Consider the following 19057-nt stretch of genomic DNA (forward strand, 5'->3'; position numbering starts at 1 on the left):
ATCAGGTTGGATGGGGAACGTTGGTGCAGAGCCATTTTTAGATCTCTCCAGAGTTGTTCAATCGGGTTCAAGTCTGGGCTATTAAGGACATTCACAGAGCTGTCGTTTAGCCATTCCTTTGTTATCTTGGCTGTAGGCTTAGGGTCTTTGTCCTGTTGGAAGATCACCATTCACCCCAGTCTGAGGTCCAGAGCGCTTTGGAGCAGGTTTTAATATAGGATGTCTATGTACATTGCTGCATTCAACTTTCCTCGATCCTGACTAGTCTCCCAGTTCCTGATACTGAAAAACAGCCCCACAGCATGATGCTGCCACCACCATGCTTTACTGTAGGGATGGTATTGGCCAGGTGATGGGTAGTGCCTGATTTCCTCCAGACATGATGCTTGCCATTCAGGCCAAAGAGTTCAGAATTTGTTTCATCAGACCAGAGAATTGTGTTGCTGATGGTCTGAGTCCTTCAGGCAAACTCATGTGCCTTTTACTGAGGAGTAGCTTCCGTCTGGCCAATCTACCATACAGGCCTGACTGATAGAGTGCTGCAGTGATGGTAGTGCTTTTGGAAGGTTATCCTCTCTCGACAGAGAAATGCTGGAGCTCAGTCAGAGTAACCATTGGGTTCTTGGTCACCTCCCTAAGGCCCTTCTCCCCTGACTGCTCAGTTTGGCCGGGCGGCACACTCTAGGAAGAGTCCTGGTGGTTCCAAACGTCTTCCATTTACGGATGATGGAGGCCACTGCGCTCATTGGGACCTTCAATGCTGCAGAAGATTTTATGTACCCTTCCCCAGATCTGTGCCTCCATACAATCCTGTCTCGGAGGTCTACAGACAATTCGTTGGAATTCATGACCTGGTTTGTGCTCTGACATGCACTGTTAACAATGGGACCTTATATAGACAGGTGTGTGCCTTTCCAAATGATGTCCAATAAAATGAATTTACCACATGTGGAATCAAGTTGTAGAAACAATTTAAGGAAGATCAGTGCAAACAGGATGCATCTGAGCTCAGTTTTGAGTATCATGGCAAAGGCTGTAAATATTACATGTACATGTGATGTACATGTGATTTTTTTTTTTATTTTAATAAATTTTCAAAGATTTCAAACAAACTTCTTTCACGTTGTCATTATGGGGTATTTGTAGAATTTTGAGAAACAATTAATTTAATCTATTTTAAAGTGAAGTGCTGTGAATACTTTCCGGATGCACTGTATACATTACATATAAACATGTATGATACCACTCACTGTCCAGGGAATGGTGATACATCAAAAATGTACTGACACATTCATTTTTTTTTTGTATTATACATTTTCTAAATCAAAAATTGACTTATTTTGAAAAAAAAAAAAGCATGAATATTGGTGACTGTTGGTAAGATGTAAAGAGTAAAACCAGAGAGATACCGCCAACCAATATCCTAAATCTGTGACTATGACCTCTGTGTTGTCTCTTTAAACCAAATATGTTTACAAGGGCTCCGGCAGTAGAATGTAAACCTCCCCTTCTCCTCCCCGTTCAATAACAGAAACTTTTCAGTACGGGTCTTTTTTTTTTTTTTTTTTTTTGTATTATTGTGCAAGTGAAAGTTAGCAGACCTCCGGAAGTCTGGGAAAAGTGTGGCTCATATAAATGAGCTACCAACATTTTACACATTACTCTAGGCAACATATAGATATCAGGACAATGCATAGTATTGACAACACAACCAGAATACTCCAAGACAAGAGCAGAAGACTTTACAAGGTACTTCTAACGTTTCTCTGCTCTGTGGCCTGCAGTGCTGCTGGTCAGTCTGTTCCTGACGGGGACGGTAAGTGAAGCTTGTTGATGGCAATAATGTTCTCAATGTGCATTAGTATTCTTAAAGTGTATTTTCAGGCCAATCTTTTTTTTTTTTTTTTTTTACAGTTTTTGATAAAATCGGGGAGAGTCAGAACTACTGTTGTTTCTTTTAATTCTTTCTAAACCTGCATGAGAAATATTACATCTTGTTTATTTGAAGGTGCCAACAGTTTCACCAGACAGGAAGTGAGGAAAATCGCCAACAATAACAAGCACATAATTCATTTTTTTTTTAGTAGAGTTGGGGAAGACTAGAACTCCTGTAGGTTTTTATGCTGTCTGCATCCCTTTAGGCTGGGTGTTCTGTGTGCCCCTGTGTCTTTAGGAAGGGGTGGGCTCCCTTCAGGTATAGTTAGGACCAAAGATAACAGGGTGCCTTGTCGGGGCTCTGTGGCTTACGCATGTATTTGCAAATGCGTGCAACTAAACTCCTTTTTTTAACACATACTGTTGGACAGGTCAATTTGGTTGGTCGCAGACTGGTCAGTAAGCAGAGCTTGGAATCTTTTTGTGTCTTGTTATATGCGTTGCCCTTCCAATGCTTCTTGCTGCAGAGACCAGTTACAAGCGTGGGCAGTAATCATTTGTTTGTGCTATGGATTATATTGGCCAGGCAACGCACTGACACCTTCGCTGCCATTGTGGTTTAGGCTGGGTGTTCAGTGTGCCCCTGTGCCTTTAAGAAGGGGTGGGCTCCCTTCAGGTATATCTGCCCTACACCTGTCCATATAAATGCATGTGCTTCCATTGCTGGAGACTCACAGAATTTAGAGTTAGGACCACAGATAATAGGGTGCCTTGTCGGGGCTCTGTGGCTTACGCATGTATTTGCAAATGTGTGCAACTAAACCCCCTGTTTAGGGGCGGAGTCTAGCGCCATAGCGTCGCTTCCGGTTTTCGTCCATGGAATGCTTCGGCAAACCCGGACTTCCTGCGGTAGCGAGGAGGGATTGCTTTTACTGTAATGTAAGTGTTTACATTCTTAAATAAAGTATTACATGATATTACTAATCTATGGAGGATTCTCTTTATCCATAAGGGGCTAACACCATTCTAAGGATAACAAGGGAAGTGGAGTCACCAGAGCGGGGTTTCCTGTGGACCTTAAAGAGGCATACCAACATCCACTGGAGGCAGGAAATTTTCCCTTAAAGGCTGGTTTCCCCTGTATGGGGTCTACGATCTGGTGAGGGCATTCCCAGAAGGGGTCACGAGTGAGCTCACGGGGATCTTGTCACAGCCTAAGTGAATTAATACCATGATCGTACTGCAGCACTTGGTGAACTGCATGGCACCTTTGAAGATTCTAGATGTCACTTAGCACCATTTATGAACTCCTTTATAAGACTCACCAGTTGGTGGGGGTTTCCACATATTTTTATATGATCTTAATGTTTATGATATTTGCAGTTTATATTTATAGCACAGTGCACTTAGAGTTTGTGCAATGTTTCATCACGGGTATATTTATGGCATAAGCTTGACACTTTGTGTATTAGCATTTTTTAAGCAAATCAGTCACTTTTTTACTTGATTCACGTTTGTGATTTTTTGCTTTCACCTGTACCAAGGTTTATTTATATTTTATATTTGCACCTTATTTTTTGTACATTGCACTTTGATAGTATACTACTCTAGCAAAATAGTAACTTTACTTTACTTTAATTCAATTGAGGCAGCGCCACCACTCACTTGCACAACCAGCACATTTAAACAAACCCCTGTTTTTAACGCATACTGTTGGACAGGTCAGTTTGGTTGGTCGCAGACTGGTTGGCAAGGAGAGCTTGGAATCTTTTTGTGTCTTGTTAAATGCGTTGCCCTTCCAATGCTCCTTGCTGCAGAGACCAGTTGCAGGTGTGGGCAGTAACCATTTGTTTGTGTCTGCATCCCTGTTGCAGATTTACTCTTCTTGTCTGGTAAAACCGTTGTAACGGGGGTGGGAAGTGTAGGGAAATTTCTCTTAAGATACCAGTAAAAACCCAACAAGGGTTTTAAAATTCTTCTTCACTACAACCAAATATTAAAAATAAAGTTTCGCCTGAACATACATTATTATACAAGAATTGAACGGTTTCTATTTATTGTAAAATTATGTGTTGGCAGTGGAAGCTATAATTTGCACTTTTCATATACTGTTTGTCAAGGGTGTACTGGGCCGGGGGGGCAGGGTGGCAAATGCCCCCTGGGCCGATCTTATGCCCCCAAAAAAAGCCCACCTCAGCTAGCACCAATTTATTTACAAATGGGCATCCAGGCACACTAAAATGCCAGTAGGGACACATTACAGCTGAAAGGCCCAGTGTGTAAGGGGCCTAAGAATTGCTTAAAATGCCCATTAGTTTTTGTTACAACAGATAAATGGGTGTATTGGCGCTCCCAGAGGCAGTGACAATTAGCTCAGTTTTCTTGAATTAAAATGACAATTTTATTAAAAGGCTGAAAATGCTGATAAAACTGATATAATATGATGCCAACAGATGTCCGACAAAGAGGCTGTACCTTAGAAGAGGACCCAGGGGTACGGTGGGGACGCCTGTGAGTTGTAGAGACACTCACTCAGGGGCTGGAGCGGGAGAAGCAGAGAAGAGGAGGGGGGGAGAGGAAACCCCAGCCACCGCAATACACTCCAGCCGCGAGGATCGTTCAGCTTACACACCGGCGTCCGCTCCCGTTCTCGAACAGCTGAGCTGGCGCTAGGAGATGATGTCACTAGTCGCCCACAGCTGAGTCACGGGGATGTGCTCAGCGGACCCTGCTTACCACGTGACCAGGAGCGCTGAGACAAAGGAATCCTCACTGTACCGGGCACAGCACACCGCCGAGTGTGCTGTCAGCCAATTTAAAAGGACATAGGTGGCCACAAAAACGGGGAGGATGACATGTTTCGGGCAAAGCCCTTCCTCAGATCTCCCGTGGCACAAAAAGAGGGGAAATTTAAAGGGGCAAGAGGGGAAGAGGTGTCGCCACCAACTCCCTGACTCCACCCCCAGGAACAAACCACTGGTGAAAAAAACAACAAATACAACTACAAATACAACACAACAATGCACAATGGTGGCACAAAAAAATATATATATATAAAACTGTAAGAATGCTATGTAAGTGTACGGAAAACAAATGGAAATTAGATGGGAAAAAAGGGAAATGAAAATAAAATAACTTAAAATAAAAGTAGAATTGAAATTAAAAATAAAAATACAATTGAGGAAAAAAAAAAAAAATTTTATGAAATTATAAAAATTGTACAAAGGGGAACGAGGGTGAGTAAGGTTGCTTTAGACCAGAGTATATATCAAGTTCTTCATTCAACCCATGGGGAGACAAGGTGTTCAACTTGTATATCCAGAATGTCTCCCTCCCTCATTAGTTTTTGTAAAGCACTCTCAAACCCCTTTTATGGAGTGCTAAAATTATGCAGCAAAAGTAGACCTGCCATTTAAAAAAACATGAACAGGTCAAACACATAAAGAGCCCTAATCTATAAGCATCATGTTGTGTTGGAGGTTAGTCCACTTCGTCCTACCACACACCGTTGGTCTGCATAACCAGTAGATGATAAAACTTCACATTTCGTGTGCATCAAGTTTTTGAGGGAGTTCCATAGAGCTCTTGTGTTTCAAATACTTTAAATTACTGCTCTTTATGCACAAGGCATGACAAGACAGACAGTTTCAGGAAGTGGGGGTAAATCTCATACAGCAACACACAAACAGCATTTTTTTTTTTTTTTTTTACAAAACTAGGTAGCCTGAATGTAAAATATTTTTTTTTCTTTCTTTTTATATGGATCTGAATCAGATTTAGCTTTAAGGAACTTTTTGAACAAGCCCTTGACTTTGTTTCATTTCAGTGTTTACTAAAGTCTTTCACAATACTGAAAGTGACCAAAGTTCACATGAATTTGCTGCTTCTATCTCATTACACAATGTTTATTTCCTAACTAGTAGGAGCTGATCTAAAAAAACTGACAGAAGGGGAAATTCTCTGTGTTGTCCATAGCAACCCAAGCTGCTATTTTTACAGAGAATGTTTGGAAACAGCTGGAATCTAGTTTGGTGGATTTCCTTCATTGTAACTCCCTATACACAGGGCATTTCCCATTAAAGCTGCAGATATTTACCTTCCCTCCAATGGTCTGACATCTGTGAGGTCCTTCCTCCATGCTGTCATCTTCTCCCTGGCTTCTTCCAGGTTCTGGCCTTCAGCCATCTTGATTGGCTGGCGTGGGATGATGTAAATTCCCTAACAAACACTGGTCCTGTGCTGGAAATGGAAACTAAGCTGGAGATGTCAGGCCAGGAAAAGCTAGCGCACCCCTGAAGATTATTTGGACTTCATGACAGAGCTCCTTGCTACCAGCTACTATAACATGGCCAGAGCATGTACAGCCCACTTCCTCCAATTCACGAGAGGAAGGTAGCCTAGGCGGCGCATTTCAGGAGGGGATCTGAAAATCGGAATTTGCACCTGAGACACATCAGCTAGGCTTATATTGTCTTATGCAATGCATTGAAGGAAGAGGGCAGTACACACTTTTGGTTGCATTGTAGTAGCTGGTAGTGTGGAGCTCCGGCATTGAGTCCCATTCAGGCATGGGACTGTGCCGCCATTCTTCAGCCTGACCGCTACCAGGAGGTCAAATCTGTCATCAGCACTCTAATGCTGACCTTGGTGTCAGTATCCCCTTCACAATGATGACTGTACAAAGCAATCTGCTCCCTATGAAACGTGAATGCAAAGGTATTTGTCTTTGCTTTTAATACTAAAATGTTTTATTGCACCAGATCATTGTGCCTTGTGTTCACTTTGTTTTTCAAGTTACATTGTACAGAGGACTGCGAGCAGACAGGTAGGTTTATTTTATTCTAGAAGAGACATTGCATGGCTCGTCTGTCATAGATAGCGTTCCTGCTAAGCGTTTTAAATTTGACTTTGGTTCCACCTTAATATAAATCTTGAGTGCACAGTTTGCACAGCTTTTACAAAATAGTATAGTATCTACAGTGGGGAAAATAATTGTTTGATCACCTGCAGATTATGTACAGTTGTGTTCAAAATTATTCAACCCCCAATGCTGTAAAGGGTTTTAGGGAATTTAGTGTACATTTGTAATTGTATTCAGAATGAAATCCTACAAGGACTTCTTAACCACTTCCATACCGAGTCATGTAAAATGACGTCGGCAAAGTGGTTGTCTAGATCCGGGCCGCCGTCATATGACGTCGGCCCGTTCTAGCTGCTACTGCGCGCCCCCGGCGGCGCGCAGCGGCGCGATCAGGGATGAGGCTCGTCCCTCGGACATAGCCCATCACTGATCAAGGTAAACAGCCAATAGAAATTGGCTGTTTACCACGTGATCGGCTGTGTCAATCACAGCCGATCACATGAGCGGCTCCTGCACGAGCCGCTCGTTCTCTCTGCAATGCGCGCCCCCGGGGGCGCGCAGAGCAGCGATCGGGGACGAGGCTCGTCCCTCGGACAGAGTCGATCCCCGATCTAGGTAAAGAGCCAATGAAATTGGCTCTTTACCACGTGACCGGCTGTGTCCAATCACAGCCGGTCACAAATGTCAACAGAGAACACGGTAACTAGCTGTCACCGTGTTCTCCTCCTCACACACTGATCCTGTGTGAGGAGGAGATTGTGGTAACAGCTAGTTACCAACTACAGTGCACCCTAAACACACTGATTGCCCCCCCCCCCAATAAAGAGCACCTGTCACTAGCCCATCAAAGTACCCGAGTACCTGTCATCAGGTACTCAGATGACAGGTACTCGGGTACTCTGATGGGCTGGTGACAGGTATTCGGGTACTCTGATGACGGATACTCTGATGACAGGTACTCGGGTACTCTGATGACAGGTACTCGGGTACTCTGACGGGTACTAGGGTACTCTGATGACGGGTACTCGGGTACTCTGATGACGGGTACTCGGGTACTCTGATGACGGGTACTCTGATGACAGGTACTCGGGTACTCTGATGACAGGTACTCGGATACTCTGATGACGGGTACTCGGGTTCTCTGATGACGGGTACTCGGGTACTCTGACAGGTACTCGGGTACCCTGATGACAGGTACTCGGGTACTCTGATGTCGGGTACTCTGATGTCGGGTACTCTGATGACAGGTACTCGGGTACTCTGATGACAGGTACTCGGGTACTCTGATGACAGGTACTCGGGTACTTTGAGTACCTGTCAACGGAGTACCCGTCATCAGAGTACCTGAGTACCTGTCACCTACCCATCAGAGTACCCGAGTACCTTCCACCTGCTCATCAGAGTACCTGACGCCTGAAGTACCCAAGTACTTGCCGCCTGCTCATCAGTACCCATCACTACTCATCAGTACTCATCAGTACCTATCACGTATCAGTACTGATCATCAGTACCCATCAGTACAGTATCACCTATCACCTATCAGTCAGTGAGTACTACTCATCAGTACCTATCACCTGCCTGTCACCTGCCCATCAGAGTACCCGAGTACCTGTCACCTGCCTATCGGAGTACCCGAGTACCTGCCACCTGCTCATCAGTACCAGAGTACCTGTCACCTGCCCAACAAAGTACCCGAGTACCTGTCACCCTTCATACAGCCACCATGTCCAAGTCCAAAAAGGTTTATATACGTCGTCCGTTTAAACCTAAATACCCTGGTATTTTTTTAAACGGTGGACAGTTGGCTTTCCGATAAGGGTGGTCCCAGCGGCGGATTCGCCGTGGGATCACCCTTCCGGGATGGCGGAAGAGGCGCCCCCCCCCCCTCCCGACGCGTTCCGGTCCTTTTCCCCGCTTACCGGACCCGCCGGCAGCGGGGAAAACGATCCGGTCCCGAATCCTCACAGACAGGATGTCGAGTGAGGGCAAGCTTGCCCTCACTTGACTCTATGGTCTTGGAGGACCGGAGCTACGGAAAATGTTGTTGCCTAGCAACCGGTTTAAAGGAACTTTTTTTTTTTTTTTTTTCATTTTATATTATTATTATTATTTTTTTTTTTTTTTTTTCTATCTTTTAGTGTACTTGTGAGATCTGAGGACTTTTTGACCCCAGATCTCACAAAAAAGAGGTCCTGTCGTGCCTATTTCTATTACGAGGAATATTTACATTTCTTTTAATAGAAATAAAAATGATCAATTTTTTTTTTTTTTTAAACGGTGTAAAAATAAAAAATAATAAATAAAATAAATAGTAAAAAAAAAAAAAAAAAAAATTAAAGCGCCCTGTCCCCGTTAGCTCGCGCGCAGAAGCGAATGCATACAGAAACCCCGCCCACATATGTAAACGGTGTTCAAACCACACATGTGAGGTATCGCCGCCATCGTTAGAGCAAGGGGAATAATTTGAGCCCTAGACCTCCTCTGTAACTCAAAGATGGCAACCTGTAGAAATTTTTAAATTGTCGCCTATGGGGATTTTTAAGTACCAAAGTTTGTCACCATTCCGTGAGCGTGCGCAATTTTGAAACATGACATGTTGGATATCTATTTACTCGGCGTAACATTATCTTTCACATTATGGAAAAAAATTGGGCTAACTTTACTGGTTTCTTATTTTTTAATTAAAAAAAGTGAATTTTTTCCAAAAAAATTGCGTTTGGAAGACCGCTACGCAAATACGGTGTGATAAAAAATATTGCAATAATCTCCATTTTATTCTCTAGGGTCTCTGCTAAAAAAAATATATAATGTTTGGGGGTTCTAAGCAGTTTTCTAGCAAAACAACTGATTTTAGCTTGTAAACACCAAATGTCAAAAATAGGCCTAGGCAAGTGGCTAGGATGCATGATGATGCTCCTTGGATGTTAGGCCCCTCTATATGGCTAGGCTGTGAAAAAGTCTCACACATGTGGTATTGCCATACTGAGGAGGAGTGGCAGAATGTATTTTGGGGTGTCATTTTTGCTGTGTACATGCTATGTGTTAGGAATATCCTATAAATTGACAACTTTGTGTAAAAAAAAAAAAGTTTTCATTTTTTTCCCACATTTTCCAAAAACCTGTGGAAAAAAATGATATGTTCAAACGACCCATAATGCCTCATAGAATATACGTTGGAGTGTTTGCTTTCCAAAATGGGGTCATTTTGTGGACTTTTCCATTGTATTGGTGCTCTAGGGCCTTGAAAAGTGTGATAGGTAGTAAGAAAGTTTTATGTGTATTTATGCTCCTAGAACGCCTGAATGTGCTTCTTGGACGTGGAGTCTCTTTTTGTGGCCAGGCTGTGTAAAAGTCTCACACATGTGGTATCGCCATACTCGGAAGGAGTAGCAGAATGTATTTTTGGGTGTAATTTTTGCTGTGTACATGCTATGTGTTAGAAATAGCTTATAAATTGACAACTTTGTGGGAAAAATAAGAAAAAAAATTTTTTTTCTTCATTTTCCCAAGAATTGTGGGAAAAAATTACAACTTCAAAAAACTCACCATGCCTCTTACTAAATACCTTGGACTGTCTACTTTACAAAAAGGGGTCATTTGGTCGGTATTTGTACTGTCCTGACATTTCAGGGCCTCAAGAAAGGAGATAGGCAGTCAGTACATCTGGTGTGATCAATTTTCAGTAATTGGTACCATAGCTTCTAGACTCAATAACTTTCACACAGACTAAATAATATACACTAATTTGGGTTAATTTTACCAGAGACATGTAGCAGTATACATTTTGGCCCAAATGTATGAAGAAAATTTTATTTTTTGCAAAATTTCATAATTGAAACTAAAAAAAAGTGTTTTTTTTTCAAAATTTTTGCTCTTTTTTTGCATATATCACGAAAAAAAAAACCCCAGTTGTGATCAAATACCACCAAAAGAAAGCTCTATTTGTGTGAAAAGAATGATAAAAATTTTGTTTGGTTATAGTGTAGCATGACTGAGCAATTGTCATTCAAAGTGTGAGAGTGCTGAAAGCTGAAAATTGGTCTGGGCAGGAAGGGTGTCAAACTGCTCTGTATGGAAGCGGTTAAAGAACCATATGCAACTAAAATGACATCAATTGGTTTTGTAATACAGTAGTAAATGTTTATTTTGTGAATTCTTCATTGACACAATTATTCAACCCCTTAAAGACTACCACTCTGAAGAACAGAGGTTCATTGAAGTGTTTTCAATCAGGTATTGAAAACACCTGTGGATGTCAGGGAGCAGCAATAAAGCCTAATAAGCACCAATTAGGCAGCTTTAAAATGACTGTGATACTCAGCTCCTTCTAGACATTTACTGGTGTGGTTACAAACATGGTGAAGTCAAGAGAATGGTCCAGGAAGACAAAAGAAGAGGTGATTACTCTTCACAGGAAGGGCAATGGCTATAAGAAGATTGCAAAGATTTTAAACATACCAAGAGACACCATAGGAAGCATCATTCGCAAATTCAAGGCAAAGGGCACTGTTGAAACGCTACCTGGTCGTGGCAGAAAGAAGATGCTGACTTCGACTGCTGTGCGCTACCTGAAGCGTAGAGTGGAGAAAAGTCCCCGTGTGACTGCTGAGGAACTGAGAAAAGATTTGTCAGATGTTGGTACTGAAGTTTCTGCTCAGAAAATACGGCGCACACTGCGTAATGAAGGCCTCCATGCCAGAACTCCCAGGCGCACCCCCTTGCTGTCTCCAAAGAATAAGAAGAGTCGACTGCAGTATGCCAAAAGTCACGTGGACAAACCACAGAAGTTTTGGGATAGTGTTCTGTGGACTGATGAAACAAAATTACAACTGTTTGGGCCCATGGATCAACGCTATGTTTGGAGGAGGCCTATGAAGAAAAGAACACCTTGCCTACTGTGAAGCATGGCGGGGGGTCAATCATTCTTTAGGGCTGTTTTGCTTCTGCAGATACAGGGAAGCTTCAGCGTGTGCAAGGTACCATGAATTCTCTTCAGTACCAGGAGATATTGGATGACAATGTGATGCAGTCCGTCACAAACCTGAGGCTTGGGAGACATTGGACCTTTCAACAGGACAATGATCCCAAGCATACCTCCAAGTCCACTAGAGCATGGTTGCAGATTAAAGGCTGGAACATTTTGGAGTGGCCATCACAGTCACCAGACTTAAATCCGATTGAGAACCTCTGGTGGGACTTAAAGAAAGCAGTTGCAGTGCACAAGCCTAAGAATGTGACTGAACTGGAGGCTTTTGCCCATGACAAATGGGCGAAGATACCCGTAGATCGCTGCAAGACACTTGTGTCAAGCTATGCTTCACGTTTAAAAGCTGTTATAACTGTAAAAGAATGTTCTACTAAGTACTAAGATTGAATGTCACTTGGGGGTTGAATAAAACTGATAATGATGTGAGCTCAGAAAAGACATTTGTGGTTATTTCATTATAAATGTTATGTTATATTTGTCTGACCTACACGTGCCTCTTTAATTGTAAGCAGGATGACTGAATGATCAAAATCAATGTCAAACTGGCCAAAACAATCAATTTCAGTGGGGGTTGAATAATTTTAAACACAACTGTAAGTTTGCCCACTTACAAAGAAATGAAGGGTCTATAATTTTTATTTTTCTTCCTCCAAACACAGTGAGTCAATGCCAAAGAACATCTAAATGATTCAGAGAAGGATTGGAAGAAAGTTCTGTGGTCAGATTAGACCAAAACTGAGCTCTTTGGCATGAACTCGATTTGCCGTGTTTGGAGGAAATAAAATGCTGAAATGCTGACTATGATCCTAAGAACACCATCCCTACAGTCAAGCATGGAGGTGGAAACATTATGCTTTGGGGCTGTTTCTCTGCTAAAGGTACAGACTGATTGTGACGGGAGTCACTTTGGGCATGGGGGTTGTGGACCCCAAATTCCTTTAGAGATTGGGGGCACCATGCCCAGCCTTATGGGGCTCTCTTATGTTTAAGTCACCCTGCATCTGTTATGGATGCAGGGTGACCAGGAGGGTGGTGAACACTGAGAATATGGTTTGGACTACTACAAATGGGACAGTCATATTCAGGAATAATGTCTCCCTTGTAATGATTTTATTCCCTGTACAGTATGAGGTCTCTGACCAGGAAGTACGACTCCTAATATGGTCATTCCAGGAAGTTCAATGAGGAGACTGACTGTCTAACAATGTTGCTTTTGTCTGAGGTGGCTTTCCATTCACCTATTGTCGGGTGTGCTAATGAACTCACCTGTTGTCTGGTAAGGGATGTATTGACACTCAGAGTAATGTGTAATGGGGGCTCGTTGTGGAACCATTGTTCTGTGTCTGGCTGTTGTGTGCATTGATTGCCCCCTGGGGGCTTCTGTCTCATTACACATAACAGTCCTTCTGGTCAAGCTAAACGGACCAATCCCTGCTGACTCATTTTCAAGTTCTCATTTGCATGGCTAAGGAGGACCTGAAGGAGAACGGCATGTACTTTGCAATTGACCAATGGGGAAGCAGTTGTTGGGGGCAGGATGTTCCAAATTCTGTATAAAAGTGTATTGTGTACTTCCAATAAACGTCTTCCTGTTTGTAAAAATGGGGATATTGCTGCGCTATAATGTAAAGATAAAAACATACATGAATAAAAAGTCAACAGACCATATGAAAGCAGCCAGCACCTGATCTAGAATCAGAAATACCAGATCTAAATAGCAATATAGAATGGGATTGGTGCAGCGCTAACACAATTGAATCCACAGTCCATACAAATGTTCAAATGGATCAAATACAAAAGTGCAGTAAACAAAAGTTCATCAGAGAGTGCTCCAATAAAGAAGGGAAACTGTCCACCACTTCAAACTTGGAAAAAGCCCCGAGTGCAGGAACCGCCACCAAGATAATAAATGGCCTCTTACCAAATTGCAATGACCCCCATTATAAGGATCAAAGACAGCCTGTGTGATCAAATCAGTGCCCAGATCGACATGTATCGATTCCCAGTGTTCCCTCAGCAGCTCCGACCGGAACAAGTGAACATAAGGAAAAGAGGGACAACTCCAATAGTGAAGTACGTTCACAGGTTTATTCAGTAAAAGCAGAGTGGCAACTCACCTTTGCATAAAGAAATCACAGCATGTCTCGGAGCTATACTCTCAGAACCTTTGTTTCCAACCAATAAAATGGCCGCCGTGTCTCCTTGCTGGCCTCAGCACGACGAACTGCAGGCTCCTCCTCCGACCGGTTTCGTCAACACGTGTCTTCCTGTTTGAACTTACATACAGCCTGCTTGGTGTTTGTTCTAATGGATTCCGAACGGCACATAGCTGTAGTTCGGATCTCGGAGACTTGGTTGACCGGACCATCAGACGTTGCGATCTGCAAGCTGACTCACTAGAAACAGAGGAGTGTCGGGAGAGGGGAAGCGAGCGAGCAAGGGTCTCGTCACACTGACTTTGCCGCATTAAAGGGCCAATGGATGGGGCCATGTACTGTAAAATCTTGGATGAGAACCTTCTTCCCTCAGAACACTGAAAATGGGTGGTGGCTTGGTCTTTCAGCATGTCAATGAACCAAAACATACCACCACAGTAAGTAGAGGCTCAAGAAGAAGCACAATAAGGTTCTGGAGTGGCCTAGCCAGACCTTAATCCTATAGAAAATGTATGGAGGGAGCTGAAACGTCAAGTTGGCAAGAGACAGCCAAGAAAAACCTTAAGGATTTAGAGAAGATCTGCAAAGAAGAGTGGACCAAAATCCCTCCTGAGATGTGTGCAATCCTGGTCACCAACTACAAGAAATGTCTTGCCTCTGTGCTTGCCAACAAGGGTTTCTCCACCAAGTACTAAGTCATGTTTTGCTTCGGGGATCAAATACTTATTTCACTCACTGAACTGCAACGTAATTTATAGCATTTGTATCATGTGTTTTTTCTGCATTTTTGGTTGATATTCTGTCTCTGTCATTTAAAATACACATATGATAAAAATGATAGACCCTTCATTTCTTTATAGGTGGGCAAACTTGCAAAATCTGCAAGGGATCAAATCATCATTTTCCCCACTGTATACTAAATACTGTATACCTAAATAACTGTCCTTATTGTATCTTTGAAGGCTTATTTAACAGTAAAATTATAAAATAAGTGATGAAAGTAATGATAGTGCCATAACACTACACCTAAGTAAAAGTCCTTTAATTCATAAACAAGATGGCATGGAACAAAACAGCCAATGTTTTTTGGGGATTAGAAGAAGACCCTCTTCATCAGAGCCTAAGGTACTGCATATCTCTGAAATTGTGAATTTGGTGCTCTCTAAGAAGATAAAGTAAATGTTTGCTCTGTATTCATACTGTCTGTGCAATACAATGTACTTCTGGTGTTAAGAGAAGGCCCGCATCATGAGGACTTAAGATTCTGCAATATGCATAAAAAGCTGCACTCCGAGTTCTCTAAAAAGATGGAGTAAATGTCTGCTCGGTATTCAAAGGAAGAAGCATCTGTCTGTTCCTTACACAGATAAAAAGGGTCTTCATCTATCCACAAAATGTGTTTCCTGGTTTCTCTATTTCATCCTAGTTATTATAAATATATATAAATATAAATTCTATTTATTAATTAAAGGACTTTTACTTTGGACTCTAAGGGCCCTTTCACATGAGCGATCCGATCAGATCCGCCTGTCAGTTTTTTAGGTGGATCTGATCGGATCCTCCATGCAGCTCTATGGGGCAGCGGATGTCAGCGGAGACATCTCCGCTGCCATCCGTATCCGATCCTGTCCGTGAAATCCGGACGGATGGAAACACTATTTTTCCATCCGTTCAGGGATCGAATCGGATGAGAGCGGACAGGCGGTCCGCTCTCATCTGATCCCCCATAGAGGGCAGCAGGGGCTGTGACACCTCCCTCTCCGCACTGCAAGCGGAGACGGAGCTGTCATCCGCCGGCTCAGCGGGGATTGGCGGATCGATCCCTGCTGAGCAGCACGGATCCGCCTACGGAGGCGGACCGCGTGAAAGAGCCCTAAGGACCAGCAGTGTGATGCTTAGTCACGCAAGAATTTCAAAGTGGTGTTAAACCCAAAAGCACACATTTATTATATTGCATCTTAAATCATAGATGTGATGGCTGCATTCGTTTTCTTTTTTAAGCTTTCTTTCTTCTGTTTTCATCTGGAGATCTGGCCAGTAAGTCTGTTGTTTTTCAAAAGAACAAGCTCTGCAGATGCAGTAATGAGACAAACCATTCAACACTGGCAGGGGTATTTACAATGATCACAATTAATGTTTTATCACTTGACAGGTACTCTTGTGGAGGGATCTGGGGGTCTAAAAGACCCCAAACCCCTCCTCTGCACTTAAAAGCATTCAAAACGCCAAGTTTGGCTGTTTTGAATGCTGTCATTTTTTTGAATCTGGTGCTAGTACCCGGAAGTGATGTCATCACATCACTTCATTGCTTATATCTTTAATTTGTACATATGTGAGTGGCATATTCAATAACATTTGTAAAGGGAATTATGTTATGTGACATAATTTTACCCTTACATGAGCAATATTTGGAATATCGGCCAGTTCTGGGGCTGATACAGATATATCGGAAAAAGTCAATATCGGCCTTGCCGATAATCGGTCAATACCTAATTTAAATCTGCTAGTACATATAACACTCATATAGTTGCCTAGCAGCTTTAGCCATTGATACATTTCTCCAGAAGCTCAGGGCTATACAGTTGTTTATTTTGCATCCAAAGTTTCCCCTGTGCTCCTTCATCCAGAGTGTGGGCAATCTATTATAGGAGGTGTGTTACTGGCCAAATAACCAGGTGAAAACAGAGGGCAGAGGGGGGGGGGGGCTAAAAAGGAAAAAGAATGCAGCCACCACATCTAAGGATTGGTAAGCTACAATATATTACATTTTTGATTTTGGCTTCAAGTCACAGTGAGGCTGGTGTCACAAATATTATGAAACAAGATGAAGCCTGCCACCCGCTTGACAATTGGGACCTTAGGCCCCAGCCTTTGCAGCCTTCCACAAATATCTGTCTAGTTTCAATGGGCAGTGGGGATTCTCTTCTCTTCAGTTTTTGGATATGAGCCATGTTGGGCTTTATGTATTGACTTGTTCTTATTGAAATTATTTCTTTACATCCATCAACTGAAGTGAGACTTGCAGGGAAGGATGTAATATTCCTGGTACTGGGGGGTATGTAGCTCCAGTTCCTAGCAAGAACACTTTGATATACTGTACATGTCCTAAGGTTGTGCTCTCTTCTGCCATTACACAGGGTGTCCAGTTCCGATGTGGGTCCAGTTCAACAGCAGCTGTTATACGTTTATTTATGTTTCACAAAAAAATTCACTTGGTCTGGATCTAGCCCATCAGCTTTGCAAAGGTATTAAAAAAAATGTATGTTGCCTCTGGGAATAAATGTTGATTTATAGCATTGTGATGGAAAAAGCAGAAAATGTATGATTTGTATGATCTCAGGCCCACCATCCCTCCTGGTTTTTACCAGTGCAAGGATTAAAATGTCCCATGCTTCAGACAAAAAATATTTATGAAAAGCTGTTAAATTAAAATTAAGCCATACCTTGCTATCAAAGCCTCTCAAATCAAGGGGTAGGTGAGATTTTACCCTAAGGCAAAGCCCTCTAGGGCAGGTATTATATTACCTTTAGGTCCTTCAGCGGTGTCTTGCATCAGCTACAGGGATGGACAAATGGCACCAGACCTCCAGGATAGTTCTACTGCAGGCGATGTAGACTTTGCAATGTGCCGTGTTTTTAAATTAGGCAAACAGCTCCTATATACAAACTGGTTTCCAGGGACAGATCTTGTAACAAAATTTGCGAAATAAACATTTTTGGACTTGGCTTCTGGCAATTGGGTATTTCTGTAACCCATATATACGCCCCTTTCCCAATTGTCCAGAATATAATAATAATAATTATAATAAAAGTAAAATGTCATTACCTTTACTTGACACCCCCAGCAGTTTGCAGATCTCAGTGTGAACCACTGTGCGATTCTAGTATAGTGTGGGAACCAGCACTGAATCGCAAAGTTTCCCGCATTGCACCAGTGTGAACCAGGACTTACTGATGTCAGGTTGCTTCATAGTTACATAGTAAGTGTGGTTAAAAAAAGACACTAGTCCATCTAGTTTAAACAAAAAGATATTGAAAACCACCATACACACAAACCAAACCTACAGTTGGTCCAGAGGAGGGCAACCCCTCCCCCAATCAGGGCCATCTTTTGATATTGTTAGGACCCTGGGAAAACATTTTCTTGCCCCCCCCCCCCCCATATCCACTTATCAACTATTTGCGGACGCGTGTGGGCTCAAGGGGCAACTGCTTTGGGTCCCACAACAATGACTGGGCCCAGGGCAGCTGCCCCTTTTGCCCTGTGTTAAAGAAGGCCCTGCCCCTAATAAAGCATGATCCAATTTGCTCCAGTGGGGGAAAAAGATTCCTTCCTGATCTCCCGAAAAGCAATCAGATATTTCCTGGCTCAACTCCCCCTGGTGTTAATACCTCTAAATATTATTATTCAGTTATATTATGTGCATTTAGGAATGCATCCAGGCCTTTTAAAAATCAATCTACTGAGCTGACCAGAACCAGCTCTTGAGGGAGTCTATTCCACATTTTCACAGCTCTTTCTGTGAAGAAACCTTTCTTTATGTGGATGTTTTAATGTAAAAAGTGCCCCCTTGTCCTCTGTAATGACCTAAAAGTGAATAAACTCTACACCAAATTCACTATATGGACCACTTATGTATTTCTACATCATATCCCCCCTTTGTTTCATTTTAAGTCTCCTGGACAGGAAGTGAATGGAAATTTCCAGAGTGGAACACAGAAAAAGAAAAACTAAAATGGATTTTAACTAATAAGACTAGAAATAAAAAGTTTGAGTTTTAAAGTTTTAAATATACTCTAAGCTTTAATCTGTACATTTAATGTTGGTCTTGGTATAATTGCTGCTTTGTTAAATATATTTTTAGACATTGATGCTGATATTATAAGCGTTCAAAGCCAGGAGGAAAATGCGTTCTTACTGAAGATGTTCCAGACGAAATGGAAGGGACCCAAGGAGATTTTGTTGGGCATGTCTTATGATGCTGATGGTACGTAAAGAAGGTATTCCTGTTATTTGATCAGAAGCTCCATACCTCCCAGAAAAGAGCAGCAAACTCTAACAAATATGCTCAGGATAGTGTAAGGTAGTCTTACAGTTGTAAAATCGTATGACATTTTACAGTTAGGGTGGTTTTAAACCCTCGGCTTTATTTATTGTACTTTGTAATATCAAGCAGT

At 42.4% G+C, this 19057-nt stretch overlaps 1 protein-coding gene across 1 annotated transcript in view; it reads left to right on the forward strand.

Annotated features, from left to right (window-relative positions):
* The first annotated feature begins 1542 nt into the window (after positions 1-1542).
* The window catches only part of CD302 (CD302 molecule), a 31114-nt gene continuing 13599 nt past the window's right edge, over positions 1543-19057 (forward strand). Inside the window, exons 1-3 of the mRNA XM_082260093.1 lie at positions 1543-1816; positions 17017-17124; positions 18745-18867. Of these exons, the coding sequence (XP_082116219.1) occupies positions 1636-1816; positions 17017-17124; positions 18745-18867 (412 nt within the window). The 5' untranslated portion in view covers positions 1543-1635. The remainder of the gene's footprint in view (positions 1817-17016; positions 17125-18744; positions 18868-19057) is intronic.

The sequence above is a fragment of the Pelophylax lessonae genome, assembly GCF_965119305.1.
Source record: "Pelophylax lessonae genome assembly, chromosome: 6".
NCBI lineage: Eukaryota > Metazoa > Chordata > Amphibia > Anura > Ranidae > Pelophylax > Pelophylax lessonae.